This window comes from Carcharodon carcharias, chromosome 4 (genome assembly GCF_017639515.1).
Source record: "Carcharodon carcharias isolate sCarCar2 chromosome 4, sCarCar2.pri, whole genome shotgun sequence".
NCBI lineage: Eukaryota > Metazoa > Chordata > Chondrichthyes > Lamniformes > Lamnidae > Carcharodon > Carcharodon carcharias.
This window is the reverse complement of record NC_054470.1, coordinates 109,522,601-109,550,043: the sequence shown is the minus strand read 5'-3', so window position 1 is coordinate 109,550,043 and position 27,443 is coordinate 109,522,601. Positions and strand designations below refer to the sequence as shown.

At 39.7% G+C, this 27,443-nt stretch overlaps 1 protein-coding gene across 6 annotated transcripts in view; it reads right to left on the bottom strand.

Moving 5' to 3' along the window:
• Positions 1–27,443, bottom strand: part of ptbp3 (polypyrimidine tract binding protein 3) — a 116,807-nt gene that overhangs the window by 64,981 nt on the left and 24,383 nt on the right. For all 6 annotated transcript variants that reach the window (XM_041186615.1, XM_041186610.1, XM_041186612.1 and 3 more), the window contains one exon: positions 5,957–6,032. In XM_041186615.1, coding sequence (XP_041042549.1) covers positions 5,957–6,032 — 76 coding nt within the window. The remainder of the gene's footprint in view (positions 1–5,956; positions 6,033–27,443) is intronic.

The following is a 27,443-nucleotide window of genomic DNA, read 5'->3' as shown; positions in this document are numbered from 1 at the left end:
GATAGGTGGAGGAACAGCAATATATCTCCAAGTCATGATGGCGAGTGGCTTGGAGGGGGTCTTCCGGGCAGTGTTCCTATCCGTCTGCTGCCCTTGTCCTTTCAGATGGTAGCAATCATGAGTTTGGAAGGTACTGTGTAAGGAGGTTTGGCAAGTTCCTGCAGTGCATTTTGTAGATGGTACACACTGCTGCCATTGTGTTGGTGGTGGAGGGAGTAAATGTTTGGGGATGTGGGTGTCAATCAAGCTGGCTGCTTTGTCCTGGACGGTGTCAAGTTTCACGAATCCAGCAAGTGGACAGCAGTCTACCACTATTGACCTGTGCCTTGTAGATGGTGGGCAGGCTTTTGGGGAGTCAAGGAATGAGTTATGCACCTCAGGATTCCAAGCCTCTGGCCTACTCTTGTGGTCAGTATTAATATGGCTAATCCAGTTGAGTTTCTGATCAATGGTAACCACCAGGATGTTGACAGTGGGGAATTTAGCAATGGTAATACCATTGAAAGTCAAAATTAGTGATGGTTGGGTTCTCTTGTTGGAAATGGTCGCTGCCTGGCATTTGTAGGGTGCAAATTTTACTTGCTATTTGTCAGCCCAAGCCTGGATACTGTCCAGGTCTTGCTGCATTTGGACATGGACTGCTTCAGAATCTGAGTCGCAAATGGTGAACAAAATCAGCAGCAAACATGCTCACTTCTAACTTAATGATGGAAGGAAGGTCATTGATGAAGCAGCTAAAGATGGTTGGGTCTGGGACACTACCCTGAAGAACTACTGCAATGATGTTCTGGAACTGAGATGATTGACCCCCAACAACCACAACCATCTTCCTTTGTGCTTGTTATGACTCCAATCAGCAGAGAGCTTTCCTCTTAAAATTCTCATCGATTTCAGTTTTGCTAGGGCTCCTTGATGCCATACTTGGCCAAATGCTGACTTGGTGTCAAGGGCAGTCACTCTCACCTCGGAATTTCAACTCTTTTGTTCATGATTGAACCAAGGCTGTAATGAGGTCAGGAGCTGAGTGGCCCTGGCTGAAACAAACTGAGCGTCAGTGAGCAGGTTATCGCTAAGCAAGGGCTACTCGATAGCATTGTTGATTACCCCTTCCATCATTTTACTGATGGAGGGGAGACTGATGGGGCGGTAATTACCCGGCTTAGACTTGCCCGGCTGTGTGTATAAAGGACATAACTGGGCAATTTTCCGCATTGCTGGGTAAATACCAGTGTTGTAGCTGTTCTGGAACAGCTTGGCTAGGGGCGCAGCAAATTCTGGAGCACAAGTCTTCAGCACTACTGCTGGAATATGTCAGGGCCCACCGTCTTTGCAGTATCTAGCGCCTTCGGCCATTTTTTGTTAACACATGGAGTGAATCAAATTGGCTGACGACTGGCATCTGTGATGCCGGGGCCCTCCAAAGGAGGAGGAAGCCGAGATGGATAATCCACTCGGCACTTCACAGAATCACAGAGTGCAGAAGAAGCCCTTCGGCCCATCAAGTCTGCACCGACACGTGAGAAACGTGAGAAACACCTGACCTACCTACCTAATCCCATTTACCATAGCCTTGAATGTTATGGCATGCTAAGTGCTCATTCAGGTGCTTTTTAAAGGATGTGAGGCACCCACCTCCACCACCCTCCCAGGCAGCGCATTCCAGACCGTCACCAGCCTCTAGGTAAAAAGGTTTTTCCCTCACACCCCCTCTAAACCTCCTGCCCCTCACTTTGAACTTATGCCCCCTCGTGACTGACGCTTCAACCAAGGGAACAGCTGCTCCCTATTCACCCTGTCCATGTCTCTCAATCTTGTACACCTCGATCAGGTCATCCCTCAGTCTTCTCTGCTCCAACAAAAACAACCCAAGTCTATCCAACCTCTCTTCATAACTTGAATGTTTCATCCCAGGCAACATCCTGGTGAATCTCCTCTGCACCCCCTCCAGTGCAATCACATCCTTCCTATAATGTGGCGACCAGAACTGCACACAGTACTCCAGCTGTGGCCTCACCAAGGTTCTACATAACTCCAACATGACCTCCTTACTTTTGTAATCTATGCATCGATTGATAAAGGCAAGTGTCCCATATGCCTTTTTCACCACCCCACTAAACGTGCCCCTCCGCCTTCAGAGATCTATGGACACACATGCCAAGGTCCCTTTGTTCCTCAGAACTTCCTAGTGTCATGCCGTTCATTGAATAGTTCATTGTCAAATTACTCCTTCCAAAGTGTATCACCTCACACTTTCCAGGGTTAAATTCCACCTGCCACTTATCTACCCATTTGACCATCCTGTCTATATCTTCTTGTAGCCCAAGACACTCAACTGGCCAATCTTTGTGTCACCCACAAGCTCACTAATCCTAACCCCCACAGTCATCAATGTCGTTTATATAAATGACAAATAATAAAGGGGCTGAGCACCTGAGTACCCTGTGGTACGCCACTGGACACTGGCTTCCAGTCACTAAAGCAGCCTTCTGTCATCACCCTGTCTCCTACAACTAAGCCAATTTTGAATCCACCTTATCAAATTACCCTGTATCCCATGTGCATTTGCCATCTTTATAAGTCTCCCAAGTGGGGCCTTGTAGTTTTACATGGATTTCAGCAAAGCTTTTGACATCAATTGCACTACCCTCATCTACACACCTGGTCACCTCAAAAAATTCAATCAAATTTGTTAGGCATGACCTCCCTCTATCAAAGCCCTGCTGACTAGCCCTGATCAAACCTTGCCTCTCCAAGTGGAGATAATTTTGAAGGAGAGAATCTTTCTTCAATAATTTCCCTATCACTGATGTGAGACTCACTGGCTTATCTCTCCAACCCTTCTTAAATAGCAGAACCACATTAGCTGTTCTCCAGTCCTCTGGCACCTCCCGCGTGGCCAGAGAGGCATTAAAAATTTGGGTCAGACACCCTGCGATCTCCTCCCTTGCCTCCCTCAGCAGTCTGGGACACAAATCATCCAGACCTGGAGATTTGTCCACTTTTAAGCCTGCCAACACCTCCAATACCTTGTCACTCCCTGTATCAAGTTGCTTAAGAACCTTGCAGTCTCTCTCCCAGAGTTCGATACCTTCATCCTCATTCTCTTGGGTGAAGATTGTTGTCAGCCTTATCTTTTGCACTGATGTGTTGGGCTCCCCCATCATGGAGGTTGGGGATATTTGTAAAGACTCCTCCTCTAGTGGTTTGTTTAATTGTCCACCACCATTCATGACTGGATTAGGCACAACTGCAGAGCTTACAGCTGATCCATTGGCTGTAGGGTTGATTAGCTCCATCTATTGCATGTTGCTTATGCTGTTTGGCATGCAAGTAGTCCTGCTCTTGGCATGCCCTCCTGCAGTCTTCACTGAGCCAGGGTTCACCCCCAGGCTTGATGGTAATGGTAGAGTGGGGGGATTTGCCAGGCCATGACGTTACAGATTGTGGTCGAGTACAATTATGCTGCTGCTAATGGCCCAGAGCACCTCATGGTCCCCCAGTTTTGAGTTGCTCGATCTGTTTGAAATCTATCCCATTCAGCACGGTGGTAGTGCCACACAACATGATGGAGGATATCCTCAATGTGAAGACAGGACTTCAACTCCACAAGGACTATATGGTGGTCAGTCCTACCAATACTGTCATAGACAGATGCACCTATAGCAGGCAGTTTGTGAGGATGAGGTCAAGTAGGTTTTAACCACATTGGTTCCCTCGCCACCTGCTGCAGACCCCAGTCTAGCAGCCATGTCCTTCAGGACACGGCCAGCTTGGTCTGTAGTGGTGTTACCAAACCACTCGGTGATAGACATTGAGGTCTCCCAGCCAGAGTACATTTTTCACCTTTGCCCCCGCCTCAGTGCTTCCTCCAAGTGGTTTTGAACATGGAGGAGTACTGATTCATCAGCTGGGTGGGATGGGTCCACGATACATGACCCACTCTTTTTCCCAACTCTCTCTCACTTGAATCCCATTCCCGCCCCCGCTTTTTCCTGTCCCTGCCCTGCTTTCATTTTCTCCCTTTTCGAACTTCCCCCGCTCAAATCTTAATTTCTCTGCTGCTAATTAGTCTGTGTCCTCAAATTTCCACCTCTACAGCTTTCACCAACAGCTTTAAAATTTCATTTTTCTGGTTTTAGGCAAGAACTCCGTCTCTAAGTGCCTAATTCTTCAAAGGACCGTGCCCTTAACATCTTGCCAGTATAGAGAGTATTGACATAAAACATGGACATTTTAGTGCTCAAGTATGATAGACTCAAGAAAACCTTCTGCAGTATTTAAATTGCTTTTTAAGGAAATATTTTATGTTCCCCACTCCAATTGTTTTGTCCGTTTGTGGAAGCAATCCCATATGAGCACCCCCTGTTGTTACAGCCAGGTGAGGAGGAGTGAACTGACTTCCCCTCTATTCAATGTCCTCAGTTGGTCGTAAGTTTAAGTTTCTTTCTCAGGAGGATTTACTTTTGCACATCAGAGTGCATTTAACTATTTAAGCGGTGATCAGTAAGGAGCCAAACAAGGTTTTGAATCAAAGAACAAACTTATTAATCACTAATCCACACACACGTATCAGAAATAAGGGGAGTTAAGAGTCCAATAAAAAACGTAAAGGAATATGCAGTTAAGTGTCCTTTGATTATCCTCGAGGCATAGAATTTAAACGCTGCGGCCATTTGGGTTAGCTGGTGTCTTGGATGCGGTCAGGTATAGAAGATGTTGCAATTACTAAGTTTCTGGTAGAGTTGGCTTCTCAAACCAGGCAACAAATTTAGCCCAAAGAGAGAGGGGGAGAGGGAGCAGCCTTCAACTTGTTTTCTCTGAAGACTTTCTTGACACTGCCTGTTGTACTTGCAATCTCTCTCAAGTAGCTGGGCAGCCTTGCTTCATAATACTTCATGCATTGAGTATTTCCAAGATGTTTTGGGTGAGTCTGTGGCAGCCATTGTTTCAATGTCCAGTATTTTGCACTGTTAAATGTCTCTTCCTTAGATGGTTATGACTTCTAATGGGGGTCTTAAATATCAGAAATGTCTTTCTTCTTTCCTTCCGCGCCATCCACCACCCCCCACCCACCCACCCACAAACCAGGGTGATTTGCTTGCGTTTCTCAATTTCACCTAGGAACACGGCCGTGCATTTTAAAGCAATTTGCAAAATTTCCAGTCAGTTGAAAGTTGAAAAAAATCATGTTTTCAAAAATAAAAAGGAGCATAACCTCGTGACATGTCCAATACATAAGTTTCAGAGGGTGCAAAAGCAGATTAGAGGTGAATCACAAGCCCTTGCAAGCTACTTGTCACCTGGGGTGTTCCATTACTGAGAGCTAGCATACAAGGCATTTACAGAGGAACTAAACTTGAGGCCAACTTCAAGTCGTAAAGATAAAGGACCAGCATTCACCTCGTTGCAGCTTCCAATGCATATTCCTTATTCATGAAGCTAGCACCAGTTTATCTTTCTTTCCCAAGGTTATAAAGATTGAAATATGAAGGATAGATATGGAGAACATGCTCAATATGGTTTATCAAAGAAAGGAAGCTTCAATGTTAAGAAATCATGGCCCAATCAGGCCATGATGGATAAAAAACAATGAATTAAAGCGTACTTACAAAACAGTGCAACCATTGTGAAAATAATTTCCACAACTGCACAGTATATCTACTGTGCCACCATGAGTCAGGACTTTGTATCTTTTCATACAAACAGGATAATTTTTATGTACCCACAGTGAAAAGACATGTGTTTCAAAGCACAGTGTGTTCATTTACTATACTTATTCAGAATGTGCTGTACTAAGATTTATAATACGAAATGTTATTGAACATGTTTCATTAAACAGTCAAACATTAGTTAATAAGGGCATTGAAAAATTTTGTCAGGAAGCAATGAACCAAGTTGCAGTTAGCTCCAGGTATTCAAAGTGCTATTACTACCAGATTTGATAGATAATAAATACCTGTAGCTGGAGTAGAATTGCTCATGGTAGATGGGCCGTTAACAATACCAGCAGAAAGAAGCTCGTCAGATCCCCGCTGAAAAACAAAATAATCAAATACTTAAGTATACTATTATCAAATGTAACAGTGTAATAATCATTGCTATGCTAAACAACATACAATATGGTTACAAGGCTTGTGTAGCAATCAAGGTATTGGGGTATTTATTCATTCACAATGTTTGGAATAAAATAAATTTGACAAAAATCAATACAAGTTATCAACATATTGCTCAAAATATGTACTTGACTGTAGAGGATACAAATAACATCCTAGGAATAATTATGAATCAGGAGGTGAAAGAGAGGGAGGAAGGAACTTAAAACAACTACAATAAAGAAAATTATTGGAACTAAAAGCTGATGAGTTCCCAGGTCCTGATGGACTTCATTCTAGAGTCTTAAAAGAAATGGCCGCTGACATAGTAGATGCATTGGTTTTAATTTTCCAAAACTCGCTAGATTCTGGAAAGGTCCCATCAGACTGGAAAATAGCAAATGTGACTTCTTTATTCAAAAAGGGAGACAGAAAGGGAATTCCATGCCAGTTAGCCTAACATCTGTCACTGGGAAATTGCTAGAAATCGGTTATTAAGGAGGTTATGGCGAGGCTTAGCAAATCTCAAAGCAATCAGGCAGAGTCAACATGGTTTTGTAACAGGAAATCATGGTTAACTTAATTTATTGGAGTTCTTTGAGGAAGTAACAAGCAACAATGATAAAGGGGAACTTGTGGATATGCTGTCATTTGACACGGTGCCATGTCAAAGGTTACAATGCAATTAAGAGCTCATGGTGTGGGGGTGATAAATTAGCATGGATAGACGATTGGTCAGCCAACAGAAGAGTCGAGTAGACATAAATGGGTTATTTTCAGGTTGGCAAGATGTGACAAGTGGAGTGACACAGGGATTAGTGCTAGGGGACTCAACTATTTACCATTTATACCAATGACTTAGATGAAAGGACCAAATGTATGGTTTCCAAATTTTACTGATGACACTCAGATACGTAGCAAAGTAAGTTGTAAAGAGGGCATAACCTATGAACTTTTGCAGGTTCCTTGAATGAATAGACAAAAATTTGTCAGATGGAGTATAATCTGGGAGAACATGAACTTGTCCACTCTGGCAAGAATAAAAAAGCAGCATATTATTTAAGTGGAGAGAGATTGTAGAACTCTGTGGTAATGAAGGATCTGGGTGTCCTGGTCCATGCATCACAGAAAGTCAGTATGCAGTTTCAGCAATTGATTAGGAAGGCAAATGCAATGTTCTTGCTTATTGCAAGGGGAATGAAATAAAGTAGGGAAGATTTAATGCAGTTGTACAGGGTGATGGCGAGAACACCGATAGTATTGTGCATAGTTTGGTCTCCTTATTTAAAAGCAGTCTTAATTGCATTATAAGCAGTTCAGAGAAGAAAGGTTCACTTGACTGATACTTGGGACGAAGGGATATCTTACGTGGAAAGGTTGGACAGGCTGGGCCTCTATCCACTGGAACTTAGAAGAATGAGATGCCGTGATCTTATTGAAACATAAGATCCCAAAAGGAGTTGATAGGGTAGATGCTGAAAAGATGTTTCCCCTTTGGGAAGAGACTAGAATTAGGGGACAATTTAAAAATAAGGGTCTCCCATTTACGATAGAGACGAGAAGAATTTTTTTTTCCTCTGAGGGTTGCGAATCCTTGGAACTCTCTTCACTGGAGTGGTGGAGGCTGAGTCCATGAATATTTTTAAAGGGAGGAGTAGATGGATTCCTGACTAACAAGGGGGTGAAAGGTTATCAGCGGTGGGCAGAATGTGGAGGTGAGGCCACTATCAGATCAGCCATGATCTTATTTAATGGAGAAGCAGGTTTGAGGGGCATAATGGCCTACTCCTGCTCCTAATTCATATATTCATAAATACGGAGAGCACCTCTGAAATCTTAGGGTCAAACATTCAGGTCATCAACATCATTCTTAGGAAAACTTCATCCCAAAACACATTTCTTGTCATGTAATACTGCCTTCCAACATACATCTCAACTGTCCAAATTCAACAAGTTTCCATCATGAGTATTCTGAAAAGAAAATTTTTTTTCAATGACAAACTTGTCAACACAGCCTGCTAAACAAGTACACAAAACACAGGATAGAGGCAGCATACATCCAACATGATTATTCAAATCTATTCAAACTGCTTTAGTTTCTAATTTCTCACACTGAATATAATTCAAAGTGACATTTGGATAAATAAAGGAGGAAGATAGAGTGCTTCTTGGCAATTCATGGCCATGTGTCTTTCCAACTTTAAAAGAAAAGCTGATGGCCTGTTAACATTACTTATGCTTACAACACTACCCACCCTACAACTAACCATCATGTGGAACATATAAGGGCCAATTGTGCTTTCGCTAAAATTTTTTTCCCCTCCATCTGGGGGAGGCATCTGGTTTCTATTGGTGTCTATTCACTGTGTGAAGGTTAAAATTAGGAACTCCAACTACCTATATGTGGAAAATCTGAAGTATGAACTCTCATGCAGCACAGTTGCATAATTTCAAGAATTATGCTTAGCTCCCTTGAAAGTCTTACGGCCAAGGGCACCACTCATTAAATCCAGAACCTTCTGGATCAGCAACAGATCAGTGTCTAGTTTAACTGATCGAATCCAGAAGAGAGGAAAACACCTGGCTTTTGTGCCACTTGTTAAAATGATGGTGGAATGGGAAGTCTATACAACTGATCATTATCTTGGAGTGTATTGCTGGGAAGTACAAGTGAATGTTAAGCTGTGGACAGTCATTTGCCTGAGGTATTGGAGAGGCATCAGCTCTAATTGCATTTAAGTGATAGCATGTTGAGCAGTGGAAAAAAAAATTGTATCCCATCTCCAAAACCTCCAAAATAAACATCTAAACTTTCTTCCATAATTGTTTAAAACTAAGCTAGCATAACCTCTGTAACCTCTCCGGTCCATTAACCTATTGTTCAGAAACACCAGTTGCCCAGATGATTTTTTGAGCAGACTGAAGCAGCTTTCAATATAAATTTTAGTACAGTACTTTGGGAGCAGAAACTTGGGGGATACAGTATTTGGTAAGTAAAACCATTTTATTACTTCCTTATAATGTTTTACTACTCTTATGCTTCATATTTATATTTATGGTGTTTTCCAGTACACACACTTGTGGTTAGACATCCTAATGTCAGTCTATAATGCAGAAAATTCCAAAATCCAGAAATGACTTGGTCCCAAATATTCTGATTCTAGGGAGATTAGAGTGTATTCCAATTTAAATTATTGCCTCACTTTGCAGCCGAACTTGTGTTCCTCTTATTTATTTGGCAGTTGCTAAAAGTCAGAGAGAAAACAGATCATGTTGTGTTCTTTCTTTTTAAAATCTAACCACAAATAACAGATCAATTCCAAGATCACTTTGATTCTCTTGATGATTTCATGATACTGAAAAAGAAGAAAAACAGCTGCTCATTATGGAAACAAACAGAAAATGCTGGAAATACTCAGCAGTTTAGGTAGCAGCTCTGGCCCAAGAAACAAGAATTTAATATTTCACATTTATGACCTTGCGTCAGAACTGGAAAAAGTAACCTTCCCTATTGTTCATTACTCTCTTCCACAAGTAATATTTGCAGGGTTGAAATCCACCCTCTCCCCATTATCTCGCTACTGTAAAGTTGCCAGGTCAGATGCTGTCCCCACCAACCCCGCCCCCAAAAGTAGCACAAACTGAGCCAAAAGTAGTATTTTTATATTTGACTTTTTTATTTATAAAATAATAACTTCCATGGAGAGGCAGGCAATTTGTGTACAAACATACTCAAATTTAAAATTTTAAATTTTAAAATTGAATTTTGGCCTATATTGCTTGGGGGGGGCAGAGTTGGAGTTTAAAAATAGGGAAGTCTTGTTACAACTGTACAGGGTGTTGGTAAGGCCGCAACTCGAGTACTGTTTACAGTTTTGGTCTCCATATTTAAGCAAGGACATACTGGCATTGCAGGCAGTTCAAAAGCGATTCACTAGGCTGATTCCTGGGATGAAAAGGTTGACTTACAAGAACGGCTGAACAGGTTAGGCCTTTATTCATTAGTGTTTAGAAAAGTCTTATTGAAGCATACAAGAATCTGAGGGGGCTTGATAGCGTACATGTTAAGAAGAAGTTTCTACTAGTGGGGGAATCTCGAACGCTTTACAGAATAATGGGACACTCATTTAAGACTGAGATGCAAAGGAATTTTTTCTCTGAGGGTAGTGAATGTCTGGAATTCTCTACCCCAGAGAGTTGTGGAGGCTAGGTCACTGAAATTATTTAATATGAGGAAGTAGATAGATTTTTGAAATATCAGGGAATTGAGGGTTTCGAGGAGCTGGCACAAAAGAGGAGTTGAGGCCGGGGCAGATCAGTCATGATCTTATTGAATGGCGGGGCAGGCTTGAAGGGCAGAATGGCCTACTCCTGCTCCTATTTCTTATGTTATGTTCTTATTTATCGAATTCTATAACAAAAACTATATATACAAATTTCAATTTACCCCACCCCCACAGTATAGAGAAGATTTTATTTAGCTTGCACTGAATGCGTATTAAAGTCCATGGAAAAAAACACCCTGCTCGTTTTCAGAACTAAATAATGTGTCCCAATCTGTTTTCTTGAATTGCATATGGATCAGTATCATTCTTCATCAGCAATCATGTCCATCATCAGTCGTATCATTCTACAAAATCATTGTATTCCTTGCCATTGATATCCCACATTTCTTGAATGATTTGACGACAATTGCCATTCTAATTTCATCCCAGGCCTCTACACCCTACCACAAAGGGCTGCTAAGAGCCTGTATGCTGCTTCCTTGGTGAATGTTTTCTCCTCCAATCATCCAGTCGTTCCTTTTTTTTTCATGTTATCCTTGAAGGGCTTGTTTAGAGAGGCATTCAATGGTTGACAAGACTGGTTAAACCACCGCAAATCTCTGCAATCTCACTGTTTTGCGATCTAACTTCAGTAATATTAACAAGGTGTGATCTGAAAATGTCAGAGATAAGACTACATTTTTCTTTGCGTAATCCTGATCAGAAACTCAAAACTTTTTCCTCAGCCGTATTTTCAAGCCACGTCCATCCATCCATCATTGTGAACGTAGATTACTACTCCTTTTGAGAATTGCTGTTTTGGGATGGATTTTCTCTTGAATATCACTACCAGCTTAAGCTTTGCCCTGCTGGATGTACATGAAAGCACAATGGTTGATCTATTCTTTTCATGGCCAGTTGTCTTCACTAACACTGTTTTCTCTCCAATTTTACTCACCGTTTGACTTGCATGTCAAAATTTACAGGAGTCTCACCCATGTTCTTAATACAGGCCAACCTGTATCTGTTCTTTTGTCTATGTCTGATTATAAAGCACTAAAATGCAATAAGCCTGTCATCAAGTTCTGCTGGTAGACACAAATCTTGTCGCAGTACAAAATTGTTTCTCTTCATAAACCTGGCACACCATCCAGGGCTGACTTTGAAATTTGCAATGCTTAATTTTGCTTGTTTCCAGGCCAAGATCAGCGAGAGACAGTTCATTACTACAATTTTCATGGGCATATTTTGCAACTAGGTAGGTTTGCACCAGGGCGAGTTTGACTTCAGTGGCAGGGATTAGAAAAAATTTGGATCTTTTTGCCAAAAGTCAGGGGTTGATTTTTACATGAGATCAATCATTACTCGAGTGTATACAAAAGATTATTTAACTTGGGCTCCTATACACAATTAGAATTAGAGAACAGTAATTCAAAATTAACAAGCCTCAAGTAAAATGGTAAAGAAATTTCCACTCCTTACTGAGGAAGTGTATAAATGCCATTTATGATGTAGTAATTTCTTCACAGAAGCTGCTGGCGAAGTAATCAAATGATGCAACTCAGCATAGTTTCCGTTCATCACCACTTCTCTTTGCAGCTTCTCACATTTTACTTGGGGTTGCCAAAATGATGGTTGATCACCACCTCCATTTTGTCATGTCAAGAGACCCATTCCCCTTCCAATCCCGCTGGATTCAAGATTCTTGCCACCACATCTTTCCATCTAGTCTTAAGCCTTCCTCTTCTCCTTCCTGGCAGCCCCACCTTCACTCGCCTCACCACATTGGGGATCAAGGGTTACGAGGAGAAGGCGGGAGAACGGGGTTGAGAAACTTATCAGCCATAATTGAATGGCGGAGCAGACTCGATGGGCCGAATGGTCTAATTTCTGCTCCTATGTCTTATGGTTTTATGTCCCTTCTTTCCACAGAACAGATGACCATACCATTTCAATCTCTTCTCAGCTACTTTCTTCGATGCTCCCAAAATCTTGACTGACCCCCTGATGTGCCGATTCCTGATCTTGTCTTCTTTCATTACTCCACACATTTATCTCAGCAACCACATCTCATGAATATCCAGTCATTGTTCCTCTCTACTTGATGTTGCCCAAGTTTCTGCACTATATAACAAGACTGATTTCACAACTCTCTTATAGATTCTTCCTTTCAGTTTCAGTGATACTTTTCTAATACTCCACTGTACTTCTTCCAATTACTCCAACCACAGCTACTGGGTTACCTAATTTACATATTTCGATCTTCTGCCAGAAACTACTCACTTTCTCCAAGTCTTTACCCATAATCTTGACACGTTCACTCTGATCCTCTTCTCCATGCTCAAATTGACTATCCATTCACATCTAACCTAATTACCCTGGCTCCACTGGTTTTAGGCTTATCATACAAAATCCATTTTAGTATTCTCAGCATAGGTGGGAGGTAAAGAACTTCACAGCACAAAATCCACCGATAATTGGTAATGTCCAATGACTACTGAGAGAAACAGGGGAAACTCACACTGATTCAGCAAACGTTCAGTTATGATGTTCAGACAACTTGTTGGGGCAGAACAAGGAAAATGTGAAGCTGCATTTGGCAATGCTACACCGGAGATGAAAAGGCAAAATCTGAGCAAGTGTCCAAAGTGAACAATGTGATATTTCCCAGCTTTAGAAAATTGTCACAACAGTCAGGAAAAATGAGAAAAAATGGAAATACAAATAGCATAAATATTAGAAAAACAAGAGATTAAAGAACTCTTCATATTCTGAATTTATGAAGTTATATGCAGGATTGATTAACAACCTGATACTTGGGTAAGGGAAAATATGAAACTATACATATAGAGTTCAAGATAGCCGTAACAGATCAGCTGTTTCAATATCATACTAACATTCCTGAAAAAGTGAGTTATACTTATTCTTTGCACTGCAGGGACAGACAGAGCTCCTTGAATATTCATGTACTAAGAGTAATTTACTAGTCTCCTGTGTATGTGCACAATCTACTGTTAAATATTACAGCATAAACTTAAAAAACTCTAATAGAAATACATATTAATGTATTTGGGCCTTGCAGGTACAGACCAACCGGATAGATATAAAAACAAATAAACTGCGGATGCTGGAAATCCAAAACAAAAACAGAATTACCTGGAAAAACTCAGCAGGTCTGGCAGCATCAGCGGAGAAGAAAAGAGCTAACGTTATACTGATCAGTTTAGCTGAGTCAAGCAACTATCTTGTGCTCTGTAAAATCTCTGAATTTTACAAGAGCCTTACGCAAGCTGTTGGTTGGCACAGATTAGCCTTGAACTGCAACAAGAATATTTTAGGTAATCAAGCTTAACACTGAAGGCTCATTCCCTTCATGAAAACAAAACATGTCATTAAAATATTGAAAAAAGTATCACAAGTTTTGCCATTAGTATCACCACTGAATTAGGACTTGCCCGAATTATTTTCAGATGAGTATTTTTGTTACCTAGAGGCATTCCTTTTATAGCAGTCAGCATAAACTCTTTCATCAATGCAGTTCTATGTTCACTCAATGCAAAATAAATGAACAGTGGCTTTTTGCAGGACCAGAACTTAAAAACTGCCAACTAAATATATAATCTGTTGTAGCTGTAAATGTTTTAGCATTTAACTGAAATTCAGTAACGAATAGAAAATGGACCAAAAATAGCTTGTAAACATTACTTATAGCTCATAATTGAATATGACAGAGCATTCCACTTCATTCAAGTTACCGGGCATTTATTTTAAGAATACGCTCTCATCTTTCTGTCACTTTGGTTTTAGAAGAAATTAGTCCAAAGAATGGCACAATCAGGAGCAGATTGTGTAATTCAAATGCTGTTTAAATACCTTTGCAAACAACTAAATTCCTATGTCATCTCCAGCTGCGCCTCTTCTGCACTAGTTCTGCTGATGAGAGTTCATTTCAGTTGGATCAAGGGTCCAAATAGGGGTGATTAACTGTCACTGCTGTTATGCCATTTTAACACAGCTACAGCCAGAAAAACAAAAGAAAAGCTGGAAATGAAAAATCATTTGGCTCAGAGCTCACTTCCAAATGCTGAACTGCCCCATCATGGTGTCTCGTATTTTAAATAATCCCGTAGCTTTGGTTCCATTACATCACTTGGTGGTTTATTACTATAAGGAATTTCAAGTAAAGATTTTTTTTTTAAGGATTGTTGGAACTGGGAAAATAAGTTCAATGTATTTCTACTGTCCTTAATTATCTGGCACTTTTAAATCTAGGTTTTCCTTCCCTCCACCATTTAACATATGTCAAATCAGTTGCCTCTTTAACCACCTTTTCTAATCTGATCATGGGTCATCCGTTTGGGTTTAGCCTTGTTGCTTCTCGTGGTACCCATTCAAATAGGATCAGCATATTATGCAAAAACAAATTCAGTAGTGTGTGCAGATTCTGATAAAGCTGAAACAGCTGTGAACTTGTGTTGTCTTTTACTGTTCTAACAATACATACTAGTATTCTATGACCTCTCGTCAACTACCCTTCTCAAAAATATTTTGTATTTATTTGTTGCCTTTCACTGCCACTGGACGCTTCAAAGCGTTATACAGCCAACTAAATATTTCCTGAAGTGGTCACTGTTGTAATGTAAGAAACATGGCAACCAATGTATACAAAGCAAGCTCCTACAAACAGCAATGTGATAATGACCAAATGATTTGTTTTTGTGATATTGGCTGAGGGATAAATTTTGGTAAGGACATCAAATTACTTGACCACACTCTGTATATTCTGTCAAATGTTTACAACAATTGCCAGATATGTGTTCAATCTATTGCATTCTTCAACCCAAATCTGAACTCCTCATGTTGATCAGCGAATTATATTCACCAATTCTTGTGACTTTGGTTCATCATCTAAGCAATCATTAATTCAAGAGAGATAGTCTGTTCTTGCAACTAACTATTTTTGGTAGTGCTTCATGCCAATTTCTTCCATATTTCAGCCAAAAGAGAGCCTCAGTAAACCTAAGACCATTATCATTTTTGTACCAAAGTACATTTACCCATCCAAGCCACTATTGCATCCAGCTTCCATAAAGATGACACACCTGTGCTTATTACTGTACAAAAGTATTGCAAGGAAAGGATAACCAGGAAATATATTGATTAAAAATTAGTAAGTAGCAACCCAGAATGAGTAAAGATAATCTTGCTCTTAGTACCTTTATTAGTTAATTTACCATTATCTGGAATCCTTGCCACCTCCTTCAACTTCAGTTTGCTCTCCTGTGATATCTAACCGCCATATCTCATCCCCATGCTTGTGCTGTCAATCAGTGGTACAAATATGAATAAATATACTGCAGCAGACCTTTGAAAAGCAGAAAGGCCCCAAAAATAAAATTACCGCACAGGGCAGAGTGGGAAACTGGCAGCACCAGAGGCATCAATAAAAGAGCCCAAGTGAAGCAGTAGTTGTTAGCAAAGGCGGCAGCAGTGTAAGGGAAAAGGAAGAAGTTGCCTCCTTTGGCCCTTCCTATGACCAGCAGTATGACTGGTGTGTGGAGGTCAGGGAGAATGGCTAGGAGCAGCAGAACAAGGCCAGAAACAGTCCTTAGTATGCTCAAGACAACAAGCCAAAGGGAGCAAGGACAAAAGCTGAAGGGCAACATTGGAGAAGAATACCCAACTGTCAAGGAAAGGGTTTCAGCGGTAAAATAAAACACGAATTAAAAGTAAAACTTAAACCTAAATACAGACATGGGAAACTCTCATCACAGTGCCCGCTAACATTCAGATAAATGAAACCAAAAGTCAAAAATAAGGGTAATATAAGCAAGCATTACACCAAAAGGCATACTTAATGGTATACATCCATATATTATTAAATATTATGCACACTTTGCATCAATAAAACCATACATCCTATTGCTATGTTTGGCAAGGGTTGTGACAGAACTGAATTTGGGGTAGAGGATGGGACAGGCAGAAGAGGGAAACAAACTCAATTTGAGGGATCTCAGCCCTCCAGCCAGTGGCTCAAAAATATCTTGGGAGAAATGTGTTAAAAAATTTAAATTAACCAATATGTGAAAAAGAGCACTGCACAAGAGACAGCACTTGTACTAAACAACTATGAGATTGCTCACAGCAAGTTAACACGTTGACGCACCATTTTTGCATTAATTTTACAGCCAATAATACCATCAAGTGCTGTTTCAATGGCAATTTATCGCATTGCTGTTTCAGAGACTTGGCTGCGTACAATTAGCTGTAACATCTAACAGTGAATTTTAGATATTACCTATATAAAATTCAACTCTCAAGATCAGAATAGCTGCCGCATCACAAACTGACAATCAAACAGCACTTGCCAATGTGACCTGAAATTACATTGAGTTGCACTTTATGCATACCTCAATTAAAATAAGTTACTATGAACAAAGCAATATCAGGCATCAGGCAAGATAGGGAGCTCAGTTTCTTTTCTCCAAAGCTGATAGCAGTGAGTGGTGGGTAACATTTTAAATTTTTTTTTGAACATATAATTCAATTAAGCAGTAAGGTTAGGGATTTATTTAACTGAATTACTTAGGAGATATTATAGCATAATATCTATTATTTCACAGAGATCCAGATCAGGCATCAATTTATTGACCGATACCCACAAGTATGGTCTGCATACCCAATAATTCAAGGCAATATTAATATTTTAAACTACTGTACACAACATCTAAATTTTTGATATTACCATTTTTTCTAAAATACCTCAACAGTGAAACAAATGCTTTAGCAGCACCAAGATCTAGCTGACCCATGTTGCCATTTATACCAGACAAGGCAAAAATAAACAGAATACCTGTGACAGTTGATAACAGCACTCAGAAACATACAAGTCTTCAAAAAAGAAGCAAGCAGAAAACAAATGCCAACTTATGAAGTAAATTAGCAAACAAATGGAAACTTTTTAAACTGAAGACGAGAGGTTGGGGGAAAGCAAACTACAGGTGGTGTGCGCGAACAGGAAGTTATCAAAGCCTGTTATTTTATGAAATAATAAGTTAACCTTACTAGGTACGCCTGTCACTTGGATATGCAACTGAATATTTCGGCTGAAAAGATGCAAGCATCATGGAGAGCTCACCTCAATAAACTGATTGGTTGTCACCCTAGAAACAATGTCTCTCCAGAAGAATGCAACAGCTGCAGGGTAAACTATACGTGTTGTGCCCAGCATCAAGCTCAGGAGGCTCATTGTCTTGTGCATCAATTATTGAGAGACACTCGCACACCAGCAGTAAGGAGACACTGCCTGGCCTCCTCTCCCAAATATGCTCCAATAGACACACTGAAAATTTCGTTATCAGAATTGCAAACTAATAAATGGTACATACTCAGGTGGAAATGTGTGATGTGGTTTTTACCTTCTGTATTGCTACCAAATCACTAATAACTTGGACAAATTGTTTTCAAGTGTGAACTAATGCAACAGCAAAGCAAGTCTTTGTATACTTTGAAACATGCTACCCCTTTTTCCCCCTTCCTGCTAAAAATATTTAAAACTCTGATTACGATTGCATTTTAACACCAAATATTAGAGCAACTTACCCATCAAGTGTTACTCATTGAACAGGGCGGGGGGAGAGAAGAGAGAGAGAAAAATCACACACAGGAAAATCCACCATCCCGCCTAGGTTCTGTAAAGGTCCAGGCCTATGGTAACATTATAATGCAGCTATCAGTTACCTCCTCTTCATAGTGAAAAAAAAACCATGCAGTAGCAGAATGAACTGACATTTGGCATCCCTGCCACCATTGGGAAGGCAGTTTTTGTTTTAAATTCAACTCTACCAGCTCTGGCGCAGATCTTTCTGCTTTTAGACCAAATCACCAGCTGTGGGATATAGACTACACAGCTGAAGTTTGGTGTAAACCAATATATTGGTTGCAATCACCACCATGTCATGTCGGGCTCAGCGGAAGCCTCTAGTTCTCCTGATCTTTAAGAGTCATTTCCAGGAAATAGAACCTTCCTTTTCAGAAATGGCTCACGCAATCAGGCATTAGATAGGAGAGATCATCAGCCTAAGGCACCTTTGCAAAGACTAACATGAAAAAAAAAGCGATATTTATTTAGCCTGCAGGGTGGCAGGGTCATTTGAGGCCTCACGGGTGGTCATCCCTGCCCTTTTACGAGTTGCCCCAGGGCCAGCTATGCTCAACAGTGGAAGCAGCAAATTTACAGGGCAGGATCCTTGGGAAGAGGACTTGTGTTTCCTTTAAACACAAATGAGGAAGGCAATGGTAAACTCTCTCCTGCATTCTTTTCCCTCGTCATATTACTCTTAAGCTGAAGAACGGAAGACCCTTTCAAGCAGAAAAACACAGGACCATGGGGCACAGAGAAACGAGCAGAGGACCTGTCCTCGAGCAGATCACCACTAATCACATTTATTGAACCATCAAATGAAATCAATTGATCTTATACATGAACAATTAACATTAAGACCAGAATTCACTATCTGCTTCAAAGCAAGACAACACCCAAATTGTTTTTTTAAAATTACGTTGCTCATATTCTGTACAAACTAAATTCTATAATCCCTCGCCTCAGTCTAATTTTTATTAATGCATCTTTAATTACAAACAGCTGATCATGTTTATCACAAGAGATCTATTCATGTCCCACTTATACCATGTGGTTACACTTGTGCAGACTGCAAAGCTGATTCCCCTCAAAGGAAAATTATGAGATTGAGGACTCTGGAGAGAGAAAATATATACTGCCGTATATTTACTTACTACAATGAAAAATGCACAGGGATGATAAAAGCCTGAAATTTTCAGCCTAGAGTTCCAGTATAATTTAAGTACAGCAATAATATAGATACTTAGCTTTGTGAGCCAGTTGGGTGCATAATATTGCCTCAACAGTCATGGATGAAAATTAATACTTCTATTTGAACATACACACAAGTTGAAGATCTTAACACATCCTTGTTTGAATTTAGAATTGTGTCGCCAATTAGAAACAACTATTTACCAAACTGCAGGCTAATAAAATTCAAATAGATCAAACCAACAAGTAATTCAAGCAGATAGAATTGTCAAGGTCATGTGAGGCATAGTTTGAATATTTTGGAATTACGATGGGGAACAGCAAATGTTTTTCCCTACATTGCACAATAATCCAATGGTGGGGTTCTAATAACCATGATTAAATTACTGCCCTCCAACATTTCCACAAGTAGCATCTCACAGGATATCAGGTTACTTTGGGGTAGGTCATTTAACATTGTAGTATCCAATTTGGAGATTCAGTTAACGTTAAGTCATAAAAACATAATGCTGGTAGTTTTGCACGTACAGCATAATACTGCCTCCAATTTAGCATCTCTGGCAGTCTCGCTTAGAGACCACAGGAAACAAGGTGTCTCAGTGAAGCAACAAGGAGTGCTTTTTTGTTGCTGGAGCTTAGCACACAGTTGGGGCAGAGGAGATGGAATATCACTATGCCTTGGGCTGTGCTGCACTTTACTCAACTTAGAAATGCTTCACACAACGTCTCAAATTCAAAGGCGGCCATTCCCACAATAATTTAAAAAAAAAAATTCCTCTGTGACCTTAGAGATGGGAATACAGTTTTAATATCATAGTACCTGTAGAGTTGATATTTCATTCAAAAATTTCAATCAGCTGCAGCAGTCAACAGCTTTCCATCACTTGCAGTGGACTCGACATGCTGTGTACAAGTTCACTGCAGACCAATGAGTGATGTTATTACTTCAAGTTCAATCAACAAATAATTTAAATATTGATAACTGGGAAACTCACCTGCTCAATGGACAACACAGAATCAACAACTTGTGTGAAATAGCCATAAGTGCAATAAGTATGAAACCTGGGTGCATAGTGAAGGGTTGACCTTTCTCAAGAAATGAAAAGAGTTTCATGCCTGATTATTGGCCATTTATTTGAAGTCTCCAGCTCACCTTTAGAGAATATAAAGAGGGCTAAATGCGGATTAAACACAACTCAAAGGCATTTTAATAAATATTCCTAGTGATGGACATCACTAAAGTTACTTTGGAAAACTGGAACTTCCATCATGTTGAAACACTGAAGAAAAATAAGTATGGAAGGGTGGGAGGGAAGGTGAGAAAGAGAAATTGAAGTTATTCCAAGTGACATGATGCATTTTTAAGAATAAAGATGATGCAAGCAGGTTATTTAAAAACAGCAATTGTAGGCCTAGAGATTATCATTCATCTCATTCACAAGGTAGCAGATATGTAGAACAGCTCCCTTTCAAAAGAAGCTAATGCCACATTAATTAACTAATTTAAAAAGGAGCTGTAAAGAGCATGAAGGAAGCTAATAAGATTAAATAAACAGGATTGAAGATTCCCAGTGTAAGCAATAATAATGAATTCCTTTATGAAATGCACGGATACAATGCAAGGAGGATCACAACATGTCACTGTGGAAGGCTGCTGTTCAGGCTAAATAATGAATTGCAATGTTTAACCTGATCATCTCAATTTTAAAGGCAAATTTTAACAAAAACCTGGACTTCCTGGTTATTCTGCCCTAAATAAATTGGGTGGAACCCATGACAATGCAAGATAACAAACTGAGAGAAAAGCTTGGTGGCTCTGCACAGTTTTTCTTCTTTATTTGTTAAATCCCACATGCAAATATAATTAATTCTGATTACCAATAATTTGTACAAAACAAATGTTAGCCTGAGCCAACATAAATGAGCAAGCTGCTTAATTCTTGAAATCAAGGCACTTTTGCCATTCTCCTGAAGCCATTTTTCATTAATTTCATCAATTGCATTGGCAGGGATCAAAGTTGAAAATTTAAGGAGGTAAAGACACACAACCAACTTTAGTAATCAATAAGCTACAAAACACTAACAGCACTATGTTTTGGCACTGACAAAGACAATAATTCTTCAAAAAATGTAACTGACATCAATATATAAGTCCATTTCAGTTCCTTCCATTTACCTCATCTGAACAGGTCATACAAAACAGCAGATTGTTGAAAATAATCAGTCAACAATCTGCATCTTTATAGACAGCATACTGGAGTTATGGTCCGGGGCAAGATGGAATAAGGAAATGCAAAGTACATCCCAAGTGAAAGGAAATATGTAAATTCATTGGAAATGACAAATTATTGAAGCTTTATTGATGCCAAAGCTTGGCAGAATTGTTAAAGCGGACATCTCAGTTGTCTTGTGTTAACACCAGCTTAAAATAAATGATTGGTTTGTAAATTCATTAGGGATTTCTCCTCCCCCAACCCCCAGCCAATTTTTAAAGTACACATTTCGCCACACTTGTGAATAGCCTAGACATGATAATGAAATCTTATGAAGCAGTCTGGCAAAAAGGTTAACCAATTGATTTAAACTCATTAAAATGCAAATATATTAAAATAAACAAGCCACACCATATTCAAATACTAAGCCTTTCATATCTGGACCAAAAATATACTTTAATAATTCAATCCATGTAAAAACTATACCCTTTTCATTCAGAGTAAAACAAAATGTACCGAGAACAGGCATTCCTGAAAATCCTCAGTTAAGAAACCACACACACAACGCACTTAACGATTTTTTTTTCATCCTCATTTTCAAATCCATCCATGGCCTCATCCCTCCCTTTCTCTAATCTAGTTCAGCACTGCAAACCTCAGATCACATCACTCTCTCAATTCTGGCCTCTTGTGCACCTCTGTTTACATTGGTCAAACACTGGTGCCCACACCCTCCACGCTTCGGTCCTAAGCTCTTAGTTCCCACCCTAAACCACTCCGCCTCACCCCTCCTCTTCAAGACATTCCTTAAAACCTACCTCTTTGACCAAGCTTTTGGTCATGTGTCCAAACATTTTCCATGGCTTGCTGCAAATTTACATCTGATTAAGCTTCTGTGGAGCACCTTGGGGCATCTTACTAAGTTAAAGGTGCTATCTAAATACAAGTTTTGTTCTTACGCCACACGCAGTTCATTAGCTCCACCATTTTTATTAGCTCCTGGGAATAAAGCCAGAAAGAACCAATGAAATCTCCTTGAAGTTATATGAAAGGTTGCCAGGACACAAAGCCGGCAACAGATTTGCATGAGGAAATCTGACCAGCAGCTATCCAGCAGGAACTTTTTACACTAACATGCAACACCAGGGACTGGATCCATCAAAGTTTACACTCTTCTAGTCAGCTCCCAGTGAGCCTAGATGTCAGTTTAGAAAGAAATGTGAGATCATGGTGATGGTAGTGGAGGGGGTGGTGGGAAATTGAACTGGTTGTAAAAATAGAACACAGGACATCCTCAGAATTTAAACAGTATTTAGCCAAACGTAGGCATTTTCTAACCCACATCTGTCACACATCATTTCCCCTCCCCCAACTTTACATCCTTGCCTGAAATAGCACATGTGGTTGTTTGAAACTATGCCCTCCACCCACTCTTTCAGAGCAGATTTGAGCCAGGTAAAACCAAGACAAAGACATGGGGGGGAATAATTATAAAGAAGGACATTTGAATACTCCAGTTAGCACTGCCAAATTCCCATCTGTCGTCTCAGCAGCAACGATGAGGTCGAATGAATTCCTTCCATTGTCACTGCTTCAGAATGAGCCAGTCTGCTTCAGACATTTGTAACCCTTCTGCGACAATCACTTTTATCATTGTCTATCCAGTGCTTGGTCTCATTTGACTTCATATGGCATTGAAGACAGCTGTTTTGAGAGATTATTTTACAGTCATAGCACTCAATTAGCTCTGGCTCGGAACTCAAAGCAATGCCCAAATTGTTAGAGCCACTGGAGTAATTCACTGTCTGAGGTATAGTGGCCACTTGAATACAGAAACTGGCTGCCTGAAATTAAATCAATTATTCGTAAATGGTGTTCTAGCAGCAAACAGACTCATCCTATTTGTCGAGACAACAGCGAGTCATCAGGCATTGTGTGTTCATATTTATTAAGTTGTCTTGTCATAATATTGTGATATTAATGCTGCTGTTTTAAACAATGTTAGGTAGCAGGAAAAAAAGCCTTCATTCTAATGTCAAAGGGCGGGGGGATTTGGTGTGGGGGGGTGGGAGTCTCAGCAATATTAGTTTTGAAGCTTGGGTTTTTAAGATAAGGCACTGTTTGATGTAGCATAGAGAAAGGTAAACCAGAAATTTCTGGTTCTGTATCAAATTAATCAGTTTCAGCATCAGGATGCTCCAGTCCTTAATGTCACCCTTGCTCTGAGCCGAACATGCGTAGATATGGGCTAAGAGCAAGATTTGTTTTGTCTCGGATATTGTCCTGGTCAACCTGGCTAACAATCATTAAAAAAAATAGAAAATGCATGAATATGGACACATATAATCCTGAATTCTCCCATAGCCATAACTACTACTATTCTCACCAAATCAGAAATAGGTTAATCTTTCACCATGTGATTCCACACATATTTTGTAGTAATAACTTTATGCCTGATGATGCAAATCACGTCATATAGTTATGTCTCATACTTGAGATGGGAAATTTCACCAAGTGCTATACCAATTTTGAAACAGTAAAAACAAAAGCAATGCATGAAAATGTGAATCTCAAACTAAATAAAATTGACAGTTTATATTGAGTATTCAGAGCATCAAAAACAAATTGCCACACCCTCCATCAAATTTGCATTGGTAGTATGGTTGAACTTTGAAAAGTATTAAAAGTCTCACCTGACAAGGGCAACAAAAAAGAACTGGGATTGTGCATCTTATGCATGGAATCCAAGAGAGGTGCTGCTTAGAACAGATCGAGGTTGCAATTAATCAAAAAAAAGGTTCACCTCTGGACAAACACCCAATAAGGCAGAAATAAATATTGTTTTTTGATCCAGCATTCCATATCTGAGAAAATCTCTCTCTGTTAAGCAGGCTAAAGCGTGAAATTTGTTTGCTTGTGACCTTCAATGATGCGTGAAAGTTTGATTCATGGGTCTACAATTCTGCTGCTGGGATAATAGAACCAGTTTTAGCAATGTAATTTCTGGGAAGCAGCACAGTTACTGCACTCCTGTGGTCTATACAAGCACCTAGCAGCTCAGCCCAAGTGAACAAATTAACCATGTCAAATTAGCATTTTTTAATACATACGCATAAAATTACATAATTCTTATCATGAAGAGTCTTTACTGCTGTAAATGGTGCAGTGCAGTTTTCATTTCATGCCATGTTGTGCATTATGCCATATAAAAATACCCAGAATATTGGTCAGCATCTTCTGCAAGAGAATTTCTAATACAATGCAAGGCATACAGTTAACAAGCACCTATATATTAATTTAGGTTACTTGGAAGAGACCATTGAACAGTGCAAATCAATGTATAACTGTATTGGAGTGTCAAATAATTGGGATTTTAAGCACGTGACTATGAAATCTATTATTTGTAACAAAACAAATTGTACACCTCAACAGCTCCTGATCATTCAGAATACAGAGCCATTTATACTAAGCCTTCCCATATTCTGATCTTGGCTAGTTCCAACAACATTACATTTTGGACTCGAAAAGTCAACTCTTTTCTTCTCCGCTGATGTTGCCAGACCTGCTGAGTTTTTCCAGGTAATTCTGTTTTTGTTTTACATTTTGTTTGGTTTGCTCTGGTTGCCAAGGCTTTCAGTTATGAGATCGCACAATGTTAACAGGAGTCTACTGCAATGTAAAAAGCAACTAGAATGGTTGAAATTCTTGGGGTGTTTTACTCCACTTTAAGGGACTGCGTTCTGCAGTTTTATCCATTTGTCTGTGAAAACCACAAAAGCAATAATAAATTTAAAATAGTTCAATTTCTATTCAGTGCCTTTGCACAATTGGGAGCAGTAGGGATTCGTGTAGTTAAAGGATTTCAGTAATTGAATTAATGCAAACTGACTCGAGTGAGAGACTTGCAAATAGAGAGCAGGGAAGATGCATGATAAGGGCATCTCATACATAATCAAACTGAAACAAATGAAGGCAGTGCAAGGAAAACTTTAAATAGTTTACACACATGCTAAAATACAACAACTCGGGTCGTTTGAAGCAAGGTTTTTTTTCCCTTGGAAATTCATTTGAGAATTATCTCCTAAAATTTTTTGTAAAATAAAGCAAACGGATAGTCCATTTGATTCAATTTACAACATGAGAGTTTATTTGAAATGTGCAAAAGTTCTCCAACAAGAGAAGGCAAAATAATGCAAGAGGTGGAGGCTATGAAAGGGAAGATGGTCGACCCCTGTGTGTAGGCAGATAGTAAGTCCATTAAGATTTCATGAACGGAAATAAATGCAAAGCTTCCAGCGATAATGCTCTTTGTGGGCTGATAGGTCAGTGCAACATTTTCATTTCTGTAAATAGCGCTACTTTGGTAAATAATGAGAACAGCAATCAAAGGGTGGCAATATTTCATGCAACAGGTAATGCTCAATGTCATCTCTCAAGTACAAACGGTTTGTTTTGTACTAACATGCACATAGACCATAACAGCAAACCTGTCATACTGGAGTTCTCATGAGAGAAAATAAACTCAAAGTATACACTGTGCCCTCAATTTAATCCTTTGGGCTGCTGAACTCCAGAATAAATTACATACTGTGCATATTGTCTAGAGATTGCAAAGTAAAATATTTTTATTTTCCCCAAAGGCAAGTCGGGCAGAACCAGTCTCGCACATCTCCGTTAGTCACACTGCAGAATTGACAATGGGATAATATCAAATTCATTTTTCAGATAGGAAGCCAAGCACTTCAGAGTAAACTAACTATGGGGAAAAACACCAAGGGCAAATAAACTCATCAAAAAATAATCCCCTATAGTTAACTTCAGAGCTAAATGCATGACCAGCTGGTAAATGAGAAATCTTTACTCATGCTCAATTCTTCCCTCATAAAGGAAAATATTTTCCTTCACAAGGAGGGCAAAGCCTTCAATCTCAACCACTGAAATAATTGTTTACAAGAATGACAACAAATACATAAATAGATGATGCTTTCATTGATATCATAATTTGCAACTGTTACCATTTCACTCACATGTACTCTGATCCCCCAAGTACAATTTATTATAAATTTGCAAAATTGTTATTTACAACTGTTTTATGATGTGGTGTTGCACAAGATAGCCAGTTCTGTGGGTGACTTGGATACTGAAGCAGGCCCACCATTCCCCACAGACATCATGTAATCAATTTCAAGCTAAACTGAAATCAGCACCCACTGAGATGACTTGCTCCAGAAGATGCAGGATTCCCAGGAACCAGTCTCAAATTCTGGAGGTTAACTGGCAGTCAACTGCACAAGACCCTTGGTCCCAAGAATTGGCCCATAATGGGTCTCAAGCAGTATAAAAACCAGCTCCATGGCACTGCCAGGTATCTTTGCTTTATTTATGTAAAGCTGACATTAGTAATGGGACTAAAAACGGATGTTTCTGGCACTTAGTAGTTTGCAAGTCAGATTCCAAAAGCCTAGTGACTATGAATTAGCTGCAAACATCCAAGCTGTTTCCGTAGACTTTTGGCAGGTTTATACACCCGAGAAAAACCAGGTGTACAAGTCTGCCACTGGTTTGTGGAAGCCAATTAACAAAATAAATACAAGGCTTGACTCAGACACCAAGTTCAAATCTCGGACCAAAAAAAGACCAATATGAAAGGCATGGTTGATTAAAGTAAACAAGATAATAGCTAAGAACGTAACCCAAGAAATAGCAGTATGGCATTCCGCCCTTCAAGTCTGTTCTGTTATTCGCCAAGATCACTGTTGATTTTTCTACCTCAATTCCATCTTCTCGTATGATCCCCATACCCCTTAAATTCCCTTAGCACCCAAGGATCTATCTTAAATATCCTCAACAACTTAACATCACAGCTTCCTGGAATACAAAAATCGAGAGGGAAGAAATTTCTCCTCATTTCAGTCCTAAATGATCAATACCTTATTCAAAGACTTATTCAAAGCCCTTGGCTCTAGAAATGCCAGCTAGGGAAAACATCCTCAATGCATCTAACCTATCAAACCTTTGCATTTTGTGTTTCAAATAGACC